The sequence below is a fragment of the Takifugu rubripes genome, chromosome 20, assembly GCF_901000725.2.
Source record: "Takifugu rubripes chromosome 20, fTakRub1.2, whole genome shotgun sequence".
In the NCBI taxonomy this organism is placed as follows: Eukaryota; Metazoa; Chordata; class Actinopteri; order Tetraodontiformes; family Tetraodontidae; genus Takifugu; species Takifugu rubripes.
The window spans coordinates 14,603,982-14,624,505 of record NC_042304.1 but is presented as its reverse complement, the minus strand read 5'-3'; the positions used below and the strand labels follow the sequence as shown (position 1 = coordinate 14,624,505).

Here is a 20,524-nt window from a genome sequence, read left to right as displayed (position 1 = left end):
TTGATTAACAGTCAGCAACTGTAGAAAGTTCAAATCGAACAAGGTAAAAAAAATACTGAAAACAGCGATGTTTTATTCAAATAAATATGTAAAACATTGTTTTAATCTAGTGAAATCGCTACACCACGAAAATACCGCATAAAATACAGCTCATCAGAAAAAAAACTATCACATAGGATGGATATTTATATCTATAAGATAGACAGTGACGTCCCACAATATATATATTTTTAACCCAGATCATGTCGATCATCATTGCACATTTCGTGTCATGTCGTAACATTGATGTCAAAAACAACTGTGCTATATTGATTCATATTAAAAAGAAAAGGGTGAATATATCAAGCATATTTCTGGCCTGTTTATCGAGGTTTATCTGTCTTGACCAGTGACGTCCTCTGAGAGGAGCCCCAAACTTGAGCTGAGGGGTTCATGAGCTCGTCCTCTTCTGTCTTTGGTTCAGATGAAAACAGCTCTGACAGCGAGATGGCGGGGTGAGTGGTGACATGGTGACTCCCAGGCACGCCTCATCCTATTGCACATTACATCATATTCATGCAAATTCATTCAATGCAAAAGGTGTAAAATATTGAAAGTGTTTCATCCATACTCATCCAAGCAACGTCATGCAACGTTTTTCCAAGCACAATCTAAATAATTCTAGTTTTCACTTCCTCGTTCTGGGGTATTGGGGATTAATGAGGGGGGGAAAAATTCCCACCTCCACACAAGCACGCACGCACGCACGCACACAGGCCATCCGTATTTCGTCTTTTATGCTGGCGTGTGATATTTCCACCACTAGGTGTCGCCACGTCCATTGATAATCTCTGTCATGGTCTGTCTCGCCAGGCTGTGGCTGACAGATCTCTGGCTTTTCAGTGTTGCCGAGTGATAAAATCTGTGATTTTGACCTTGTAATTTAACAAATTAATATTAGCCAAACCCTCCCCAGTCCAAAGAAGCCAAAATCCAAGGTGAAGAAAAGTCCTGACCGTAAGAAGAAGGGTAAAGGTGAGCATCCAAAAATCAAGCTCCGCATGTTGGAATGCATAAAACTCACTGATCTCTCAATTTCTGTCTAGGCAAAAAAGCCCAGACACCTGTTGAAGAGGAGAAGCCTAGTAAGTCAACATCATTTCTTCCCTTTGCAACTCTTATCACACCGCTTAAAAATCACAACAAATGAATGTCACATTAAAAGTGATAAGATAGCAGATCATTTTTATGTTGTGCACCCAGAAAGTCTGTGGTTATTGATGCAGATATAGAAGCAATATGATCTTGGATTATTGGACAGCTCAGGGTCTGACTGTTTCTGTGTCCTGCCTGAATGAGAATGACTGCGTGTCTTTGAAGATAGATGACTGAAACTACTACGTGAGGATGTTTTGGAGGTGCTGAGGAAACAATACCCATTCTCCTGATGTGAGCTGGGTGTATACTGTTGCACAGCCTTCAGACATTGAGCTCTCCAGGCAGCTGCGGGTCTCCATTGTCACGGACTGCTTCATTGTCGGGCCTGCAGACGTGTTTTTTGGTCGAATGCAGGTCACTCACAATGTGCACCTTCGCCACGGCGGAGGTCATTTGCTCTTGCAGGAGTTAAAATGTCACTTATATTTATTTATTTTAAGAATTTGTCACTGTATGAATTCAATGAAGTCTTTTAGGGTTATGGGATTTTGGATATCGTGCTATTCCTATAATATTTCCTATAATATATCCTAATATTTCCTGGTGGAGAAGATGCCATAGCTGGCATATTTTCCTTAATGAGGGACACAAGTCTTTACTACAGTGAATTTGTGTGAAGACTAAACGCTGCGAGTGGAAAAGGGCGACACACCCAGCTGGGAAGTGGTTACTTAAGCTCTGCTTTAGCATTCCTAGTGTCCCCTTAGCAACGCTTTGGGAAGACTTTGAAGCGAGATACCGCAAACAGCATGAAAACTGTCATTATGCAGACGCCTGTTTGCTGGAGGATGCTCTGGACTCGGCCTGGACTTAAGACTGGATTAGTCTGCATGGAGAGTTTATGAACTAAAAAAACAGCTTTGCTGTTGGCAGTGCTGCAGTGGTTGTGTACAGTAACAGTTCCAGCTCGATGGCTGTCACCACCAGCCTCATGGAGTCGTGCATTATTGCTTCTGTTGCCCGTAAAAGCAGCTTTCCCACATGTTTGTAAATTGCGGGTAGCCTATTCACACGGAGCCTGTTTCATCCTGTAATGGTGTAGGGTGGTCCAGCCTGCAGGGAGGGGCAAGCCAAGGATCAGAGGCATTGTTGCGTGTTTGATCCAAAACGTAAGGACAAGAACATGCGTCACAGGCCATAGGCAGGCCATACATTTAAAGCCTGTCCATTGTGTAAATATCAGTTGACAGGTGAGGCTCAGACCCATGGGTGACGCTTAAAAACATCTCCTCACCTAGAAAGATCCAATGCCTGCAAAGAAGGCATTGACGTACGTTGTTTTCCAGTTTAAAATGTGTTTCTTATCCTCACTTTCAGGGATAGATATGAAGGACAATCCCATCATGTTTTTAACGGCTCAGTCTTGAGCATGCACCTCTTAAGGAATTATACACAATCTATGTTTATCTGTGATTTGTTGAGGCAGAGATGATGACAGCACATTGTTTTGTACAGTCTACAGAAGACATACGTGTAGACATGTTAAAGCCCTACTTATTATGTGCACAAGCGTCTCATTTTCCTGCCTTTGACACTAACACAAAGGCATTATACAGGCATTTATTCTGTGAGTTAGATTAGCCTGTGTAATTACTTCTGTGGTAGATTCCATTTTGCACATTTACTGAAATAATTAGCCTATTTTCTAAGATGTCTGTGTTGAATGTCTCTCCTCTCTCGTATTACTCGCCTTCATCGATTGCGACCTCTTTCCCCAAGGTCACCCTGAAGATATACTCCCCTTGCTGCTGACATCAGTCACCCAAGAGATGTTTGGCTGCATCGCAGAAGAACACGTCACAGGGGAGAGTCCCTACAAGCTGCTGAAAAAAGACGACGTCGTCCAGGACATGAAGAAGAGAGCGGCGGTGTCCGATTTCAGCCCCGCGAAACAGATCGTGCTGGTGAGCAGATTGATTGTCACACTGATCTCTCGGACAATGCCCTCAAGACGCGGTGCATGACGACACCGCCCGCGGCGACCCTACTGATGCTCACAGACTGGCACAACCCCCCCCCCCCATACACAGTAACAGCATCTCTGGAGGAGTGAAACCCGAGGAACACACAAAACTCAACATGTCTATGTCTTTCTCAGCTAATTAATGCCCCAGGTTTGAGTTCATGCATCGATTTATCTTCCAGGATTATCCAGATGAGGAGCTGTTGCTGGTTTACGACAGGACCTTCGCCTACGGTCAGTGTTTCTACCTGGTTCTTACACCAGAGGCTAAGGAGAAAATCCTCAAGGTGAGATTGTCTCATTTTATGGGAATTAGGACAGCTGCTTCAGAATAAATGAGAAAAACGGCCATGTACGAGTCACAGTTCTTATATGATATTGCTCCATAGATAGTAAATATTGTGATGGATGTCAGAGTTATTGCACAGAAAACTATTGTTGCCTCTTTTTAGAGTTTACAAAATGTTTTTTTTTAAATGTTTACTCAGATACTTGAAAGACTTTATCAGAATGGGTAAAATCAGGTGGTGCATTTAATGAGCAGCAGCGTGACGTTTAAATGCACAGGAGAAAATTGAACAGGCACATTAAACTTCACTATACAACTTTCTACTGGGAGGGGGGGTCATCTGTCCTGTTTGGTAGCCATAGTAACAACATGAGGAAATCAAATTCTTAGATTTATTTGTCCTTCTTCTCTTAAACTTTATTCTAATTTGATTCCAACTGCGTCCCACAGCCCCCCACGCCTGTGGAACAGGAAGCAGAGGAGGAAGTTGAAGTACCTCCAAGGCCAAAGCACTGGATCGGACTCGGCAGTGAGCATGAAATAGAGGCTGAATCTGTCAGAGAGACTCGAAAAAAGGTACAGCGCCTTAGCAAAAGCACAGCTTCCTACTTGTATATTAAATCCACTCTTTTTCTGTCATCGCCGTCCCTCTCAACCGCTGTGCCTCTTTGTTGAATCCTGCCTTTCTGTTTTCTCGTGGTCAGCTACAGTACGCATTCTCCAGGGAGCGCAGGGCGTTCGGCCAACCCGTCTGTTTTTCCGACCGCAGCGCTACAGATGCTCAGACCGGCCTCATAGACTGCGCCTCCTACGAAGACAGCAGCTTCAGCATCAAGCGGGTGCAGCTGGACTCCAGCATCCAGGCTATTCCCACGCTGCAGAACAACAGCGCTCAGACACAATGGTGCTTCAGCAGAGCAGCACACTCTGATACAGTCGTTCACCACTGGGATATAAGACAGCTAAATGAGTTCTTTTAAATCAGTGACCACGTCCTTTATAGTTAAACCCTGCACGTCCTGTCCATGGGTCCATGGTGTAAAGCACTGACTCTGCAAATGTGTACTTCTTTTCCCCAGGAAGTTTCAGAAAAATGCCTCCACCCAGTATGCATTGGAACAGTTGACTGATGAAGAAAAAGAGGGCATCTTGCAGTCTGGGAGTTTGAAACGTTTTATGAACCTAGTGACCCCCAGGTATCACAGCCCATCATTCACACTCTGGCTGCACGCCATCAATAGAACCTCTTGAACCGCAACGCCTGCGTGTTTTTTAGGACGTTGGTCAACCTGCAGCAGGAGGCCATCATGAACGTGTTCAAAGACGACTGTGAAAATCTGGAGGAAGTGGCTGAACACGGCAGGCCTGCAAAGGCTTCCAAAGATTTAATGATTTATCAAGATTTTGTCAACCAGAAATACACTCAGGACAAGAAAGTCAGCAGCATTAACTGGCATCCTAACATCCACGGTAAAGCAGGTTTCTGGGGGGTACTCTTAAATGTGGGAAACTTTGGGTTTAAATGTTAGTAATAAGATTTATTGGTCAAGAATAACATTGATAAACAGTCCTCCTGGAAGCTATGACCATGTGGCGCTGATAACGTGTCAGAATGTCGGGTTTTTGGCAGATTTCTTTACTCCTGATTTGTAATTTCCTGCAGTCATCACATCAAGACCCAGAAAAACACCTGCTGCATTATTTAAAATGTTTGTTTTATTGGTGTAGAATATGAGGCCTTTTTATATGTGACAGGTGTGATAGCTGTAGCCATGGCAGGGAAAAAGAAGCGGGCCGCTACATTTGTCGACAAACCATCCCTCATTCTCTTCTACAGCTTTTCCAACCTCTTTCAGCCCCTGGTAAGGAAAAGACTTGGAAATACAACGCACAGAAAGCACAGGTGGCTTTCCGCTGGCTTTCATTCCATTTCAAAATGTTATCGACGCTGTAATAAAATGATTCTCAATCCATACAACTGAGCTTTCTCACGAAGTCACGCTTTGCTTTCACTGCTGGTTGGAGCAGTGAAACCATAGCAATGGCAAAAAGACCAGAATAAAGAAATACTCGGGATGGCGAGAACCCAATAAATCAAAATGGCTCCACTGAAAGGCGATGCCAGTCCGCTTTACATGTGGGATTTCTCTATTGTTTACAGTTGCTGCTGGAAGGCCCAGACGACATTTTAGCCTTTGAGTTCTGCCCCTCTGATCCAAATATTATTGTTGGCGGCTGCAGAAATGGGCAGGTACTGAGATTCCCACTGGACTGCAGGAATCTGCCATCTCTTGTGCCTTCTTTGTATGCAGGAGGAAGCAAATCGAAGCTAATCATTCATCAAACACGTCTGGTTGTTGCTGTTGTTGTTGCTTGTTGCCATGTGATGTCACTGATTGTCTGTTGCTGCTGTTTCAGGTCGTACTCTGGGACATTTCCGCCCATGTCACCGTCTTACAGGCCACTGACAAAAAAGTCTCTGAAGACGACAAATTTGTAGGTATCCCTACTTTGTGTGAGTGTGTGTTCCCGTTTTATCAGGAGAAGAGACTCCTGCAGTCTAATGGTCAATGCAGCAACGGCGTGACTACATTTCAACGTGCATGCGATCCCCTTTGCCCCCATCATCCAGCGCCCTTCTGCTTTGCGTCTTTTTATGACAGTGGAACAGCTGCCTCCATCCTTTTCCTTTTTCGACTTTCCCCTCGCCCACCCGCCATACCTCCCCCGTGTCCATTGTCCATATTTGCTCGTCATTCTCGAGTCAACAGCATCAGCTCACATACTCCAGCTGTTACACAAGCCCTCCACCCTGCCGCATAGGGGAGAGCACACAGGCAAATCAGATCACTTCCCCCCATCGTGTTTGCAGTGTAAACAACGTCACTTGTATCTGTTAACAACCTTCCATGTAGCACCTGTTGCTAACTTATCAGAGAAATTGAGCCGAAATCCTGCTGTCTAGATTAGATTTCTGTTTAACTCAAACAAAAATAAGCATGGGCGTGATTCATACAGATGTTTTAATCCAGCCGTGAATACGTTATAACACTGATTAGGTTGTCAATTTGTTATTAACCTTAGTAGCTTGTTTGGCAGGAAGTCAGCGTATGACTTTAATTTCCCCCAGATTTTCCAAAAACAAAAGCCTGACAAAGGTTAAAAGGCCTCCTGACGTGTACTGACTCACTGCCTGTTTTTGAGGGAATGTGTTATCTAATGCTTTTTGCCTTTTTGTGTCTAAACCGCTTCCAGGACCTCACTGACACCAAAGACCATACGATTCCGCTCCTGCATTACTGTGCAGCATCTACCTTACAGAGCAAGCACCGAGGAGCAGTTACTGATATCACATGGCTCCCGCCAGCATTCGCGGTAAGGCCGAGGGCTGGATGACAGGGCTGACCTTTGACACTGTAAAGTTGACAGCCTTGACAGCTTCCATTTAAGTACTGCGCCATCCTGCAAGACCGAAATGGTCTTAAGCTTCAAGATCAGATGTGGATGCTTTTATTTACCTGTCTTAGAATGTTTCGATGAATTACCACCCACCCACCCCATGACTGCATCGACTTACACCATTTAGCCTGACGGACCCATCTGTGACTCTCTCTCTCTGCTTAGGTGACCGATACAGGCATTCCTGTAAAGAACCAACACAAAATGTCTGTCCAGGTTCTCAGCTGCTCCTTGGACTGGTAGGACTGACCGACACATTTCATTTCTGTCTGATAGTCATGGGACGGTTATTATTGTGTTGCTCCATGTCTGCCTTTCCTTCCTACTCGAATTTTTCTGTGTTTGTTTCCTTCTGGGAGACATAATTAGATCACCTTCACACATTATTGGCCTTTTTGAGCTCCTGACTTTATTTTAGGTTGTAATATCAGAAAGTTGCAACTCAATTTTGTTGACTGAGTGAACTTCTGTTCAGTAACTCTCCGTAAAGCCCAATGAGGTGTAGTTAACCAGCCTGTCTTTTTAAAGTCGAGCAGAGTGTTTTAAATTGTTTTTGATGTGTGATGTTGATGAACACAGATTATAATGATGGATTTTCCACTACTTTCTCATCCCGAAGCACCCTAAAGTTCTGGGATGTACAGACACTAAAATGGTTTAACGAGTCTGTGTTGGAGAGGAAGCTAACTGACCAGAAGATGCAGTCGTTCAGACAGCCTGAGCGGACGTGGAAGCCTCTCTTCCAGGTACTGTGGACGCAAAGCTGACTGGTTTGACCCACAACCTTCGTCTGTTTGCTGCTCAAAAACGTCTGTTCTCTGTCAGTTGTTCAGTCTTCTTTCCTGCCTCATCTCAGGTTTCCCTCTCAAAGATCGATACCAGTGGAGAATATGTTCCTTTGAGGTTCAGCATGGAACACTACACCTGCAATGGTAAGGAGACACGCCAGCCTGGGTTTCTGTCTGTCTGTCTGTCTGACTGCTCTTCTGCAGGCTTGTGCACTGATCAAAATGAACGATTGTATTAATCCTGGTCAGTAAACTGTGTAAAACTGTCCAGATTTGTCTGAAACGTTGTGGTTTGACTTCAAATGTCTGGAGGATCTTGTCTTTAATTCTTCTTTGAATGGGTCTGCCTGTCTTTCTCTTCCCTTTTCTAGTTTCCCTGCACTTTATTAAGACGTGCTTCCAAAACACGGTCTAGATAGTTAGCATCGCAAAGCCGTAGCCTCGCTGACTGTCAGCTCTTTCCAATATACCGCTCAGGCCAGAAGATGATCGTGTGTGTCCTGGCTGGTCAGGAAGAGGCCCGTCTTTGTCTGGACAACCGCCGCAGACACAGCGTTGGTGGTTGTCTGATGCAGAACGGACCTGTTCTCAGGGCGCTTATTAATTTGGCCCCTCTTGAGCTGTTTGTTTTTAGTCAGAGCAAAATTTTAGAGGTTAAATATTACCAAGTAAAATTGCTGCGTTAGCTATGAAGTGTCCAAAGTGTTCCACGCTAAAGATCATGGTGAGATTTATGCTTTTGGCACGAGCGCCGCACCAAATCCTCCCCAAAAAGTTTGGAACAAATGTGAAAATTGAGTCACTCTCAAGACCACACAATTAATTACACAGGTAATTACATTTTAGTAATCTTCTGTCATTTCATTTTTCTCTAAACTTTGGACCACCGCCCTGCTCCACGTCCCCGGTGGGCAGTAAGCACATTGAGCAGCACCGTGTGTGGATCAGGATGGGCTCTATCATCTGTCTCATATCTTACACACATCTCAACTGTGTGTGGAAAGTGGATTAAGGAGATGTGTGATTGGGTAATCTGATCTGACCTTCAGGAGCTAATCTAACAGAGTGAGGCTGGGACATGAGTGGAAGCAGGCTGCTGATAAGGAGGGGGTGTGAACGGACGGTGCCGCACTGAGAGACAGTCGGGCTTTTGTGATGGAAAAGACTCTTCCATCACAACCAGGCCTGCCTATCTCAGCCGTCCCACCCTTCTCCCTTACTGGACCCTTCTCAACACAATCCTCACTCCTTTCTTTCCCACCCCCCTCATATCCCCTCTTACCAGCCCATTCAGCTCACCTCCCTCTCTTTTGTCCTGCTGTCCTCTCGTTCATGGTCAGATTACAGAGCCGGCTGCACCAATTCACTTGTCAATCTCTCATTTCTTTTGACTTCAATCCACTTGTGATTTTACTATCTCACATATGAGTTTGTTTTTCCTGTTTTCCCGCCTTTCTCGTCAAGCTGGAAAGGATCCCGGGATGTAAAAAAGCTGAACCTTAATTTAAGATGCTCTTTCTGATAAACTTCCTTCTGCATTTTCCATTTACAGGTGAAGATCATGAAGATGTTAATTCGAACATGTTGCCAGACGTCAATACCAAGCTCTATATTGGAACAGAGGTACATATTTACCAAAGCAAGTCTCTGTCTTTATACACTGGCTCTGACATTTTTGCTTGTGTTTCCAGGATGGGGAGATTATTTACACAGACTGGGCACAAGGGAAGGATGAGTCTGAGCAGGGTGAGAATCACAGTATTCTGGACTGTTGCACATTTATACAATTGTGCATTTATACATTTATTCTGCCACTCATTCTCAAGGAATTTCAAACAAAGGTTGATTTTCCAACCTTTTGTCTTTCCCTCTGTGTTGCAGGTACCAAGCCCCTCCACTGTTTCAGTGTCCACCACTGGGTGGTAAACACAGTGCAGCGGTCTCCCTTCTTCAAAAACATCATTTTGTCTGTGGGCGAGTGGAATTTTGCCATCTGGAGGGAGGAAGTCATGGTAACAACTCTGGTAGCAGCAAAGACTCCAGCCAGGGTTGGAGACGACTGACCAGATGCTGTGTTCTTTTACTCTGCTCCACCATCAGGAAGGTCCCATCATCCAGTCTGCAAACTCTGACCAAACGTACTGTGCGGGATGCTGGTCCCTGTCCAGACCTGCTGTTTTCTTCATTGGGAAAGAGGACGGCAGCGTGGAGGTGTGGAACCTGCTGGAAAGGACGAGTGAGCCTGTGCACGTCCAGGAGCACGTCAGCAAAGCCAGGATCACCTGTATGAAACCCTGCATGCTTTCATGTAAGTCCTGCTTTAGGTACCCCTCTTCCTCAGGCTATTCTTGAGGAAAAGGAACATTTTAAAAAAATCTAGCCGCATTTAAAGATTCAAATGATTGGATTATTTGAAAATGACAGACTGTAACATTGTGTACCCTTTCTCACATTGTTTAAACCCCAAATCGTTTTGTTTTTTTTCCAACAGCCCGGCAGCACTTCCTGGCTGTGACTGACGATGAAGGATTGGTCCGTATATTGGAAATCCCAAAAGCATTCCACGTTTGCGCCAGGCATGAAGTAAGACTCACTGATCGCCCTCTTATCACTCATCTATTCTAATTCCTCAAGGGTTAACGGCGAGTTCATCCCTGAGGTGAAACGTGTTTTATTAAAACTGCTACGCTCTGTCCGCACACAGAGCAGCGGCGTGATGAAGTACTTTGAGATGGAGGAAAAGCGGCTGAAGAGCTTTCTGGAGATGGAGGAACTGTGGGGAAAGGAGAGGAAGGAGGACAAGAAGGTGAGAAGCTGTCCAAAAAGCTGCCTGTGTGGCGCCTTTTCAAAGGCAGAAGTGTCGTTTATTACTCGTCGTTTAAACTTTACATGTCATCTCATTCTTGAATGAGACTGTTGAGCCTGGAGGGTTCGCTGAAGGTCGCAGCTCATCAGGAGTAATGAGCAGCACCTGAGATCTCCCTCAGCTGGAGCCCATCAGCTGGAACTGGGAGGTTTTATAAGGACCTTTGTTCCTCTCTGGTATCCTCAGTTGTGTCTGAGTGGGTTGTTTCTGTTTGAAGTCATTTGTTTCCCTTCTCTGTGGCTCCCACTGCCTTCTGCTCTCTTGGTTTGTTATTTTTCCCATCGGTGGTCTCTGGCTGCCTGCTTTTGAGGCCTTGGACACAAATGTTTTCATTATTTTGGTTAAACAGTTCAGTTCATTCCAGTTCAGAGCTGAAGCTGCAAAGTCTTTGAGAAAGTTATCCTTGCTTTGCATCTTCAGTTTAGCCCTCTCTGACTCTTTGTCCCCTCATGATTAATTCATTCACATCTTTATTTGATCCTCTCCTCCCAGCAGAAGTCATTGATTTGTCTCCAAGTATGGAAGCCATCTCTTTTACCATCTCAATCTTGGATGCTAGATTGTCCTTATATGCCGATTCTAGATGGAACAGAGTAATCTGAGCTGTGTGCACAGTTACATTTGCTTTTATTGAAAAAATGGTGGCCAGGGTGTTTATGTTGGTCCCCTGACAGCATATTCTCTAAGTCTTTTATCTATGCTTCTGATGATTAACAGAAACCAACCAGAACAGTATTGGAATTGACTAAACAGCAGGAATATGATGAATTCCTGATACTGGAGAAACAGATCCTGAAGGACATCGGCCTTCCGTCAGCAGCTGTGGGCACTGAAGACACCTGAGACCTTCACTCTTCGCTGTGATGGAAAATGTTAAATAAACTAATGCTGATGTCAGTTTCTTCTTAAAAATGTTATCTGGGCTGTCAACAGTCAAAATATGAAATCATGTTTGCATGATTTGCCACTTGTTGTTTGTTAAACCAACAGTAACTCTGTTTGCGCTGCTGCACCGGCACCCCTCCAGCCTCTCTGGGCTCCATTAGTTTCGCCTCCTTTATGGCGATAAAATAAGGACGCTTCAGAGTGCGGGGTCCACCTCGGGTCAAGAGCAGCCCTGCAAACCTATAGTTGTAACTGACAGCCGGTGTCCTGCCAGAAAAGAGGCCATAGGGACAGCAGGAGGGAGGGAGGGGAGGTCGTTGCTGCATAATATGGCGGGCAGCTGCCTAATGCCAGGTTCTCACAGGGCTTGAGATGCCTCAGAGGAGAGAGAAGATGGCAGGAGCTGATTGCTCTCAGCGAGCCAGGCTGGTCTCCGCATCACAGTGGCCATGACTCATTCACTCAGACAGTCCCGTCACAGAGAAGGTGAGGGCGGAGGCAGGAGTCCACATGGCCCCTGAGGCACACACAAGGCCTGGGTGACAAAAGGGGCCTCCGCACCACCACTGGTCCCCTCCTCGCACCTCTCTGGGAATTCTGTTGTGTGTCCTCTCTGTCCACGCAAGAGCTCCTTTCACTTTGTGCCAGGCCAGCTCGGCATCGTGCACACCAGCTCGCGCGGGGAGTGTGGTCGCCCTCGCCGGTTAGCGATTATTGTAATAGCTGATGAAAAAAGAATGTTGTGCAGTTCAATGAGCATCCGAAGGTCAGTTCAGCTGCTCCTCACACAAACCCAGCAACCCCCCACCGAGGCACGTCACATTTCTCTGATTTCTTCATCTAAATCCAAGAGTAATTCCCTCACATAAATGCCTCCTTGGGGGGTGGGGATGGAGTGCCCGCGGTCCAGTTTTTATCACCTATTTTTGAAATCCTGGGAAACAATGTGAGCTGGTGCTGGGCGAGGAGGGGCTGTAAATCAGGCCTGGCGAATTAAGCCGTTCCCCCGGCATTGTTCTGGGCCGGCCTCTTAGCTGCTCCTGCTGGGGAGGGTGTTTTCTAGGCTGAGGAAGAGTGAGCGGCTGGTCCCTAAGCCTCCCAACATGGGGCAGGCAGAACATTTCATACGCTTCGTTCCATGTCGGAGCCATCCAAAGTTCTCCACGAGGCCTCGAATATCTGCAAGTTAAGATTATTTCTTCAATTAGGCAAAAAAAAAAAAGTCACTCTTCATCCTCTTGACTTCAGAGCTTTCGGCACGTTTGTAAAATGACCTCCCATCAAGTCATCAGGCTTTTGTTTCATCGCTGTAAACGACAAAAGCTGCTCTCCTTTAAAACTCCTGACCTCTGGGAGATTTCATGACTTGACCTACGACCTCATAAGAGATCAGATGACCGGGGCAGCCCTGTGGAATGTTCCCTCTTCACTCGGTTTCATTTTCTAATTTGAAAGCTCGCACATGTTTACAGTGAATCGTGTTATCGGCGGACGAGATTCCTTCGCATGACACACACACACACACACACACACACACACACACACACACACACACACACACTCACACACACACATTGTCAGGAAATCCAATTTATATCCACACGTGATATCAACACGGTGCAAAGGTGAACTGTCAACACTTCTGCATTCAACAAGGGCTTTAGTGGAATGTTTACCTTCTGCACCAATCCGATGGTTCTACTGAGGGGGGTTTGTGTAATTATTTTCCATTCCGAGCCATGTAAAATATACCGCGGTTGCTTATGTATAAATATAACCTCTTGAACACTTAATTATTTCAATCAAAAGCTTCTCAGCCGAGTCTGCAAGTCGAGTGCAGCAGATCAGCAACACAAAGAGCTTCAGGCCAGAAATCTCCACATACTTCAGCGTCATTTTGGTTTAAGCGCTTTAATTTTGGTCCGTCGTCAACCTCGACTGTGGGATGATTTCAAACCAGCGCTGAGAATTTTTGTAGGATGTGGTCTCCAAATCTGTCAGCGCATCATTTGGCGAAGACAAAACCGGAAGCCCTGCAGGGTTTTCGTTTGAACGTCAGGGAGGATGGCTGCAAACATCAAGAGTAAATTTGGGAAATGTGTCGCAATTGTTTAACAGTCTGTTTGCTGTTACAGTTTGAAAATGATGCTGTTCTGTACAGCATGAAAATTAGTTGTTACCTCCAAGGAGGTTATGGAACAGCCAGAGTGTGAACAATTAACTCACGAGGTTGTGAATGGATTTTCATGTTCTTAGGAAATGTTGATAATGGGCGAAGGAACAGATGATTGATTTTTGGTGGGGGTTCTGGAGGGACTTTGACCTTTGATCTTCCAAAAATCCCAGAAGTCAAGGGGCTTTGATCATAAAGAAGCCCATGCTATGTATCCTTGTATCACTACTGCCTATAGATTTGTTTTATTTCTAGGTTTTTATATGGAATTTAATCTTGTATTAAGAGCATTTATACCACAGCAGAAGGGTAAATACTAAAATAAATAATAAAAGTACAGATGGAGTGTTACTAAAATTATACCACAAAAAACAACTTTATTTGTACTTACTGCAGCAGCTGCATCAAGAAGAAGAACAAAGTTCTCCACAGTCAGAAGCTCTTCCCTTTGTTATCAGTTGATCAGTGGAGGTGGACTTGTGAAGCGAGGCAGCCGCTTCGCTCCCCGGTTCCACTGCTGACAGCTGGGGAGTGCTCTGCTGACAGCAGACAGGTGAAAGTCCTCGCTGAGCTGCCGCTTCCTCCGCTGAGAACAAAGTTATCATATCGGCGCGATGTTCAAGGCTGCTCGCAGGATGAAGCGCTACAAAAGACGCGCCACCTGCGACCTTATCGAACCACGGGGGCCCAGATCTTCTCGGTGAACCCGACTGCAGCCGCTGTCGAGGCTCCTTTTCAGTCTCACCTTTCACATTTTTCTATCAAGCAGAGCGAAACCTCTCATCCTGTCCTGGACGCTGAAAGGAGGCCGCTCTCGTGTAGAGGCGTGGGTGGGGGGCTGGGTGGGGGTAGGAGGTGATGAGCAGCTTACCTCCGGGAGGGATTAGACTTATTAAAATAAAACAGTATAGTCCTGAGTGACAGAGCAATGAAGGAGGCAGCGAGGACAGTGGAGAGCGAGGTCCTGGCCTCTGAGGATCTAACGCGCCGCTCTTCTGTGTTCTCCTTCCCTCCCTTCTTCACTTTCACCTCTCTCTACCTCCTCTTCTTCACCATTAACTCAGGTCTGCTCCCCCATCATCACCCCAGTTCAGAACAGGCAGGTCTGTCAGCGGTGCTTCACGAGATCGGCCCCGAGGCCCTTAGATGGGCTGCCAAGTACAGGGGCCGGATCGCAGTGGGAACAAAAGACCCCCCCCAAAAAAGCACCATGAAAGGCCTGGACCTGGGTAAAAATGTGTTTAATAGCCCTTCTATTGACGGGCGCTGCATGTACGGAATGTGTACCCGGGGTCAGCGTGTAAAGATTCCCAGGCTGGGCTCTCTCACGTATTTATATATTTTGGTGGAACTATCGGCGCTGTGACATTTTATTAATTTTGAGCCTTGAACTTTAAACAAATGGTGAAAATATGGACAAAAAGGTGATTACATTCTCACTTCATGGTGACTTTCTTTCATTCATCTGAGGAAAATGTGGAAAAAAAATGCCCAAACCTTCAGAGAAAAAAACCTGAAACAAAGAGAGTTTGTGTGCTTGACTGGTTGTCGCAGCCATGATACAGAATCAAAGGTCAGCAGAGATTAAGGGAACAGGGAGCCGATAAAGAAAGGGAGAAACGGTCTGGTTTCACATGCAGGTGGCTGTCAAGGATGTTTACCTAAAGAGACCCACATCTCTTCTCTCTCCCAAATTTAGAAGGGAGAAAAGTTCAGCTCGGTCTGGAATCGGGTACGGCCATGACTGTCTAAACAGGCTCCGTCTTATTATGTCTCCGTCCGTCCTCCTGGGTTTTCACTGCAGGTTGAGAACAGTGAGGTAAAAACATTTTCCATCATTAAATTCCTCCGAATATCTGAAGATACCATACAGAAAACGGGAGTCTATATTTACAGCATTCCAGACCGAGTATTTATGGGCGCTGGGTGCATGTACATGTTTAATTCCTGACTTCAGGTGGGCTGCGGGCGGGGGCGGGGGCGGGCAGGCTCTTAAAGCCTTCTCGTAATCAAGCTATGAAAACCTGATCTCCCTCTACTGGGGACATCAAACGCGGCCTAAAATCATGAGGCTCCTTCTCTCGCTGCAGCGACGCTTTCGGCGCCGTCTCTGACCGTCAGAACAATCCATCCACATTAGCCTTCCAGCAGTGTTTTATTGGAGTCTTGCTGCTTCCTGGGAATATCCCTTAAGCTGGAAGTCCTTTCTGGGAGATTCCCAGAAGCCAACTCAGGCAATTTCGGAATTCGGAGTGGGGAGGTCCAGATGACTTCCCTGAATTGATATACATCAATTCTCAGGATTGTTAGATGGTGTTAGGGATGTGTGTTTGTGTGTGTTTGCACTTTTTCATGAATTTGTCAGTGATGCGTTTGTGTCTGTAGGGAAAAAAAGAGTTTGTTTTTATAGGTGCATAATGAGGGAAGCAACAGCATGTCGCGCAAAAGCCAACAAAAGTTCACACGAAACGTCTGATTGTAAAATAATACACTTTATTCCGACCGTACATTTGTCAGGATCAGTACAGACAACGTTCCAGATGCCGAGTGACATTTTTCCACTGTCAGAAATGGCAGAAATATTGGCTCAATTCCGTGTCAGAGGTCAGGGAACGCCTGATTGGGAGTAAAAGATGGTGCGTGGTGCATCTGGTTCCTACTGTAATTTTCTTTTTCTTTCTTTTTTGAGCCAAGCCCAGACCGACAGAGAACTCCGCGGAACTCGTACAAACGTTACAAGATACTGTGAGTCACAACATAAATATCAAACACAAGGGGAGATAAAAACGAGCCTTGTTTGTCAGTAAAGCTTTCGACCATGCGACCGTCGGTACCTTAAAAAAATACATCTTATTTTAAACACAGCTGTAGGACGAGAGACGACGCCAAATATATACACAGCACAATAAAATAACATCACTTTTGCTTCTGAGAGGGCAGAATTTGCACGACTGAAGCTGCAACATTAGTCCAGCACATTAAGATGTGTACAGGTAGCTCGAAGGGAGGAAACGATCAGAGGAAAACGCCTACGAGGTCATCAGAAGGATTTAAATACGCGGCGGGAACAGAAGCTGTAAAAATAATATACTCCAAATACATTAATATAATTACATACATATACATATAGGTTAAATACTGATCATTCTGAATCCCTGGATTGCTGAAAACATCCTTTGTTGATTTAGGCAGCGAGTTTTAAATCTTGGACTAACTGAGACCCTCCGCTCGGACCTGCTGTCCAGAAGTAGTGCTTCATGCTCTGGCTGGTTCGTCCAAAAAGAAAAGCAAAGTAATGGCTCAAAAGAATTCTTCGGTGGCCTGAGGAAGTCGGGTGTCTGAGAACTAGAGGAGATAAGCGAGCTTCGTGCATGCTAAGACCCTGTGGAGCCTCACGCTTGAGCTCCAGCTAACATGACCACCGAGTCTGACGGGTGGAAATACGTTTGATTATTATTCCATTTGTTGAAAATGTAAAAATCAACAGCGGGAGAATCGTGCCAAGGAAATGTCTTCTCCCAATTCTGCGAAGACACCACTGAATACGAAGCCACGTGGACCACATGTCAGTCGCTAACTTCAGCCTCCTTTTGCGTTCTGACCCTTAGCTTCTAGGTTCTGGTTACAGATACGAAACACTGCGTAAATTAAGCCGTGTCCCTGAATTTGTTAATCTCTTAAGAGGTTTTCGGTGAGGGTGGTTCAGCTCTCAGTTCAGTCCGTTCATTATTCTAGATTTTCTACTACATGAACGATGGCGGGCTACTACATCACTGCCCGCTTCATAAGTGCATTATTGTTACAATATTTAGTGTTTCATACCTCAATAGAAAAGCTCTCTGCTGCCTTTTGGAGAAAAATCCACCTTCAAATAGAATGTACACATTACTATTATGATCTCTTGTTATCTTTAGGTTATCCTGCGGATCATAATCATAAGAGGGGAGGCGTTTTTAACCCCAGGGTGGATTTTCTTCTTAACGTACCACCTTCACACAATTAAGGCACCTTTTAAAACCCCTGAGGGGTCAATGGGTTCTTCTAATAAGAAGAAAAGCAACACAGAACTGGACTGAAACATAAAAATTAAAACACTGTGGAATGTCTCTGGATAAGGTACAAATGCCAGAAGTGCCCCGTTTACATTTCTCTCTCTCTTCTTTGTCTTTAAAAAGCAGCACCAGGTGACGATGAAGCTGCGCAAACACTGTGTGGATGTGTGGGGGAGTCAATAGCCGACGTTGAGCTTGTTCTTGTTCAGCTCTCTCTCCAGGTTGCCGATCAGCGTGTCGATGCTTTCCTGCAGGTCCTTCAGGTTGACCCTGTTGCTCAGCACCGGGCTAATGTCCTGGATCTTCACGTACGCCTGGTAGGTGTGCTCTTTAGGCAGACGAGGAGGCAGGATGTGCTCGCACACCCTCTCGTCCTCATCCCGGTCCTCAGTTGGCTGCACACTGCCCGAACTATCGCTCTCGACAGCTTTCTCCTCCTCCTCTTTGTCCTCGTTGGCCGGTTCCTCTCCTTGTTGCTCCGGATCAGGAGCCGGGCACGGGACTGTCTGCCCTTCCTCCGCCTCCACGTTCTCAGGCTCGTGCTGCCTTTCCTCAGCCGCCTCTGCATCCTCACAGGGTACATCGTCATAGTCTGCCTCTTCTTTGCTGGGAGGCAGCAGAAGTTCAGAGGGGAAGTAGCTTTCGCCACATTCGCTCCAGTCGCCAGCGTACCGGTTGCTGGGGCTGTCCAGGCGGCCCGGGCGGGGCCGGAGAACCCCCGCCATATCCACTGTAGACAGGTTGAGGACCTGTGGACGCTCCTTTCTGCGCCGTAAAGGAGGAGCTGAGACCATGTCTGAGGAGGCCTGAGCCAAGAAGGCTGCAGGGAGGTGAGAGGAGGAGGAAGAAGAAGAACAGGAGGAGGACTGGCCCGATGGATCCACAACTAGAGGATAAAGAGACAAAAACAATCTTTGTCATTAAAGCTGCACTAATTAATGAACCCAGAAAATAACAGCATACACACACAGCAAGAACCTGCTTAGCTTAGCGTTGAGAAATCCTGCAGGAGTTTCACGTTGCACCCAATCGGGCTTTGGCTCTACTAAAAATTGTGATATGTGTCGTAAATCTTAAAAAAAAAGCTCAAATCATCCCAGAAGCAGAACATTTGATGCAACATGAAACGCACAATCTTTGATCCTGTCAGGACTCACAGAAGAGTACGTGCAGCCGCGGCTCCGTTATCTTGATGGAGGACTTTTGTTTGTGCTGTGATGATGATGCACGCTGCTTCTGGCCTCTATCGCATTAAGAACATACCAGAAAATGGCTCTCACGCTCTTTCGCACGATTATCATTAGCATCTGCATCTTCACAGCCACGGAGGACTTTGACGTATGGCTTGATATTTTAAGCCGGGGACTGAAATAACCCCTCCTGCAGATTTCATGGGAAGTGGCTGGATTTCGCAGCATTTAGTCTGATTATCTCAGCATGAATTCCCAGACAGACCGATTAAATCGTTAAATTTCAAAACATTTCCTATTATAGTAAAGCCTTTTTGAAAAGTTCCAAATGTTGAGATGCGGTTGGACGATATTAGGTTATTAACTATTTATTTCAACTAACCACAACAATGGGGCAAACTGGGGACTGGTAGAGGGAAGAGATGATAGTTTAAATTTAAATAACAATGAACCTGCACTAAGAAGAGCTCACAAAATATCATCTGGATGCTGTGTGTCGTTAATCTGCGCGACACACACTCAGCAATCCACAAGTGAACGTGCGTCTGTGTTCTCAAGGTCACAAACACACACGCTGAAGTCACATCACACTTCGCTGGTAACTGCCAGTCTGATTGTGGCTGTTGATTAAACACGCTTAACGATTAACGTCGACTATGTCTGGACTCGATGGAGGGAAAATCATGTGACCGTCCCAGCAACAACAGGGACAGCGTCCACTCCGGGTACCTGTCTGTCTTTACCTCTGCACACCTACAAAATATCTTAGCTGTGATTCGACACTCGATTCTGAGGTTTATTTTCCACACGGACGTGGAAATTATGATTCCTAAAAGGTTTTCAAACAGTATTTCTGAACTGATCTGCTCAAGCGTTGCCAAGCGTGGTTGCATGCCTCGCAACTCTCCTGAGGCTGAAGACACGAGCAAATTATAGCTGGGAAATTGCACCCGTTAATTATCCTCATTTAAAAACACAACAGCCGTGATTCACGAAAAATTATTCGGTGTCAGCAGACAAAACGGAGATGGGAAAATAAAATCCGCCGCACCTTACGTGCTCTTGGATGCAGCGCGCGTGCACGTGCGACACAGACTGCACGAGAATGGAGTCTGGAGGGAAGAGGCTGCGAAAAACACCCCATGAAGTGAAATATCAGGGTGCCACTTCAGGGGGCTGAGGTCAAAGGTTACGGCTGGAATGTGTAATTACAGTCCAGCCGCCCTGAGCTCAGAGATGGAGGGGGAAGTGGGCAGAATGGAGAGGTCAGAAAGGGCGTAAACAATAGCTCGGAGTCGGTCTGGAAGCTGACAGGGTTATTACAGGTGGTTATAGGTGCCGGGCAGGTGACATCAGCAGCAGACGAGTGCGGGCTTCTAATGAGGACCGAGAAAAGCCTCCTCAGCAGACTACTTGACCTCCGTCGCTCCATCATTGTCTCCGCGCCCCATCCCTCCAAAATATCTCGGCACTTTTGGTGTTGAAGTTCCACTTCTCAGGCAAAGCTGCAATTATGGGATTTGCACACACTGACTCATTCAGCCGCTGCCTTTGGTCGTCCTCAGAGAAGGCGGGCGGACGCCGTTCAGCCCCACGCTAATTTACTGGGTTGGCTCCGATATCCCGGGGAAGCAGTACACCGCGGGGGCCAGACAGGACAAG

The 20,524-nt window shown here is 46.0% G+C and overlaps 2 protein-coding genes across 3 annotated transcripts in view; one reads left to right on the top strand and one right to left on the bottom strand.

Annotated features, from left to right (window-relative positions):
* Window positions 1-14: 14 nt before the first annotated feature.
* On the top strand, window positions 15-11,474 carry dnai3 (dynein axonemal intermediate chain 3). The gene is made up of 24 exons (XM_029828861.1): window positions 15-43; window positions 390-494; window positions 956-1,014; window positions 1,086-1,124; window positions 2,917-3,101; window positions 3,343-3,447; window positions 3,900-4,025; window positions 4,154-4,353; window positions 4,529-4,645; window positions 4,726-4,919; window positions 5,205-5,311; window positions 5,611-5,700; window positions 5,868-5,945; window positions 6,705-6,824; window positions 7,074-7,147; window positions 7,528-7,654; window positions 7,765-7,840; window positions 9,249-9,319; window positions 9,388-9,442; window positions 9,578-9,708; window positions 9,797-10,004; window positions 10,188-10,279; window positions 10,401-10,502; window positions 11,280-11,474. Exons 2-24 carry the CDS (start codon window positions 433-435, stop codon window positions 11,403-11,405), a joined length of 2,544 nt encoding a protein of 847 aa, XP_029684721.1. The 5' UTR covers window positions 15-43; window positions 390-432; the 3' UTR covers window positions 11,406-11,474.
* A 4,618-nt stretch (window positions 11,475-16,092) lies between these two features.
* The window catches only part of syde2 (synapse defective 1, Rho GTPase, homolog 2 (C. elegans)), a 31,603-nt gene continuing 27,171 nt past the window's right edge, over window positions 16,093-20,524 (bottom strand). For both annotated transcript variants that reach the window (XM_011615092.2, XM_011615094.2), the window contains exon 8: window positions 16,093-18,558. In XM_011615092.2, coding sequence (XP_011613394.2) covers window positions 17,849-18,558 — 710 coding nt within the window. In that variant the 3' untranslated portion in view covers window positions 16,093-17,848. The remainder of the gene's footprint in view (window positions 18,559-20,524) is intronic.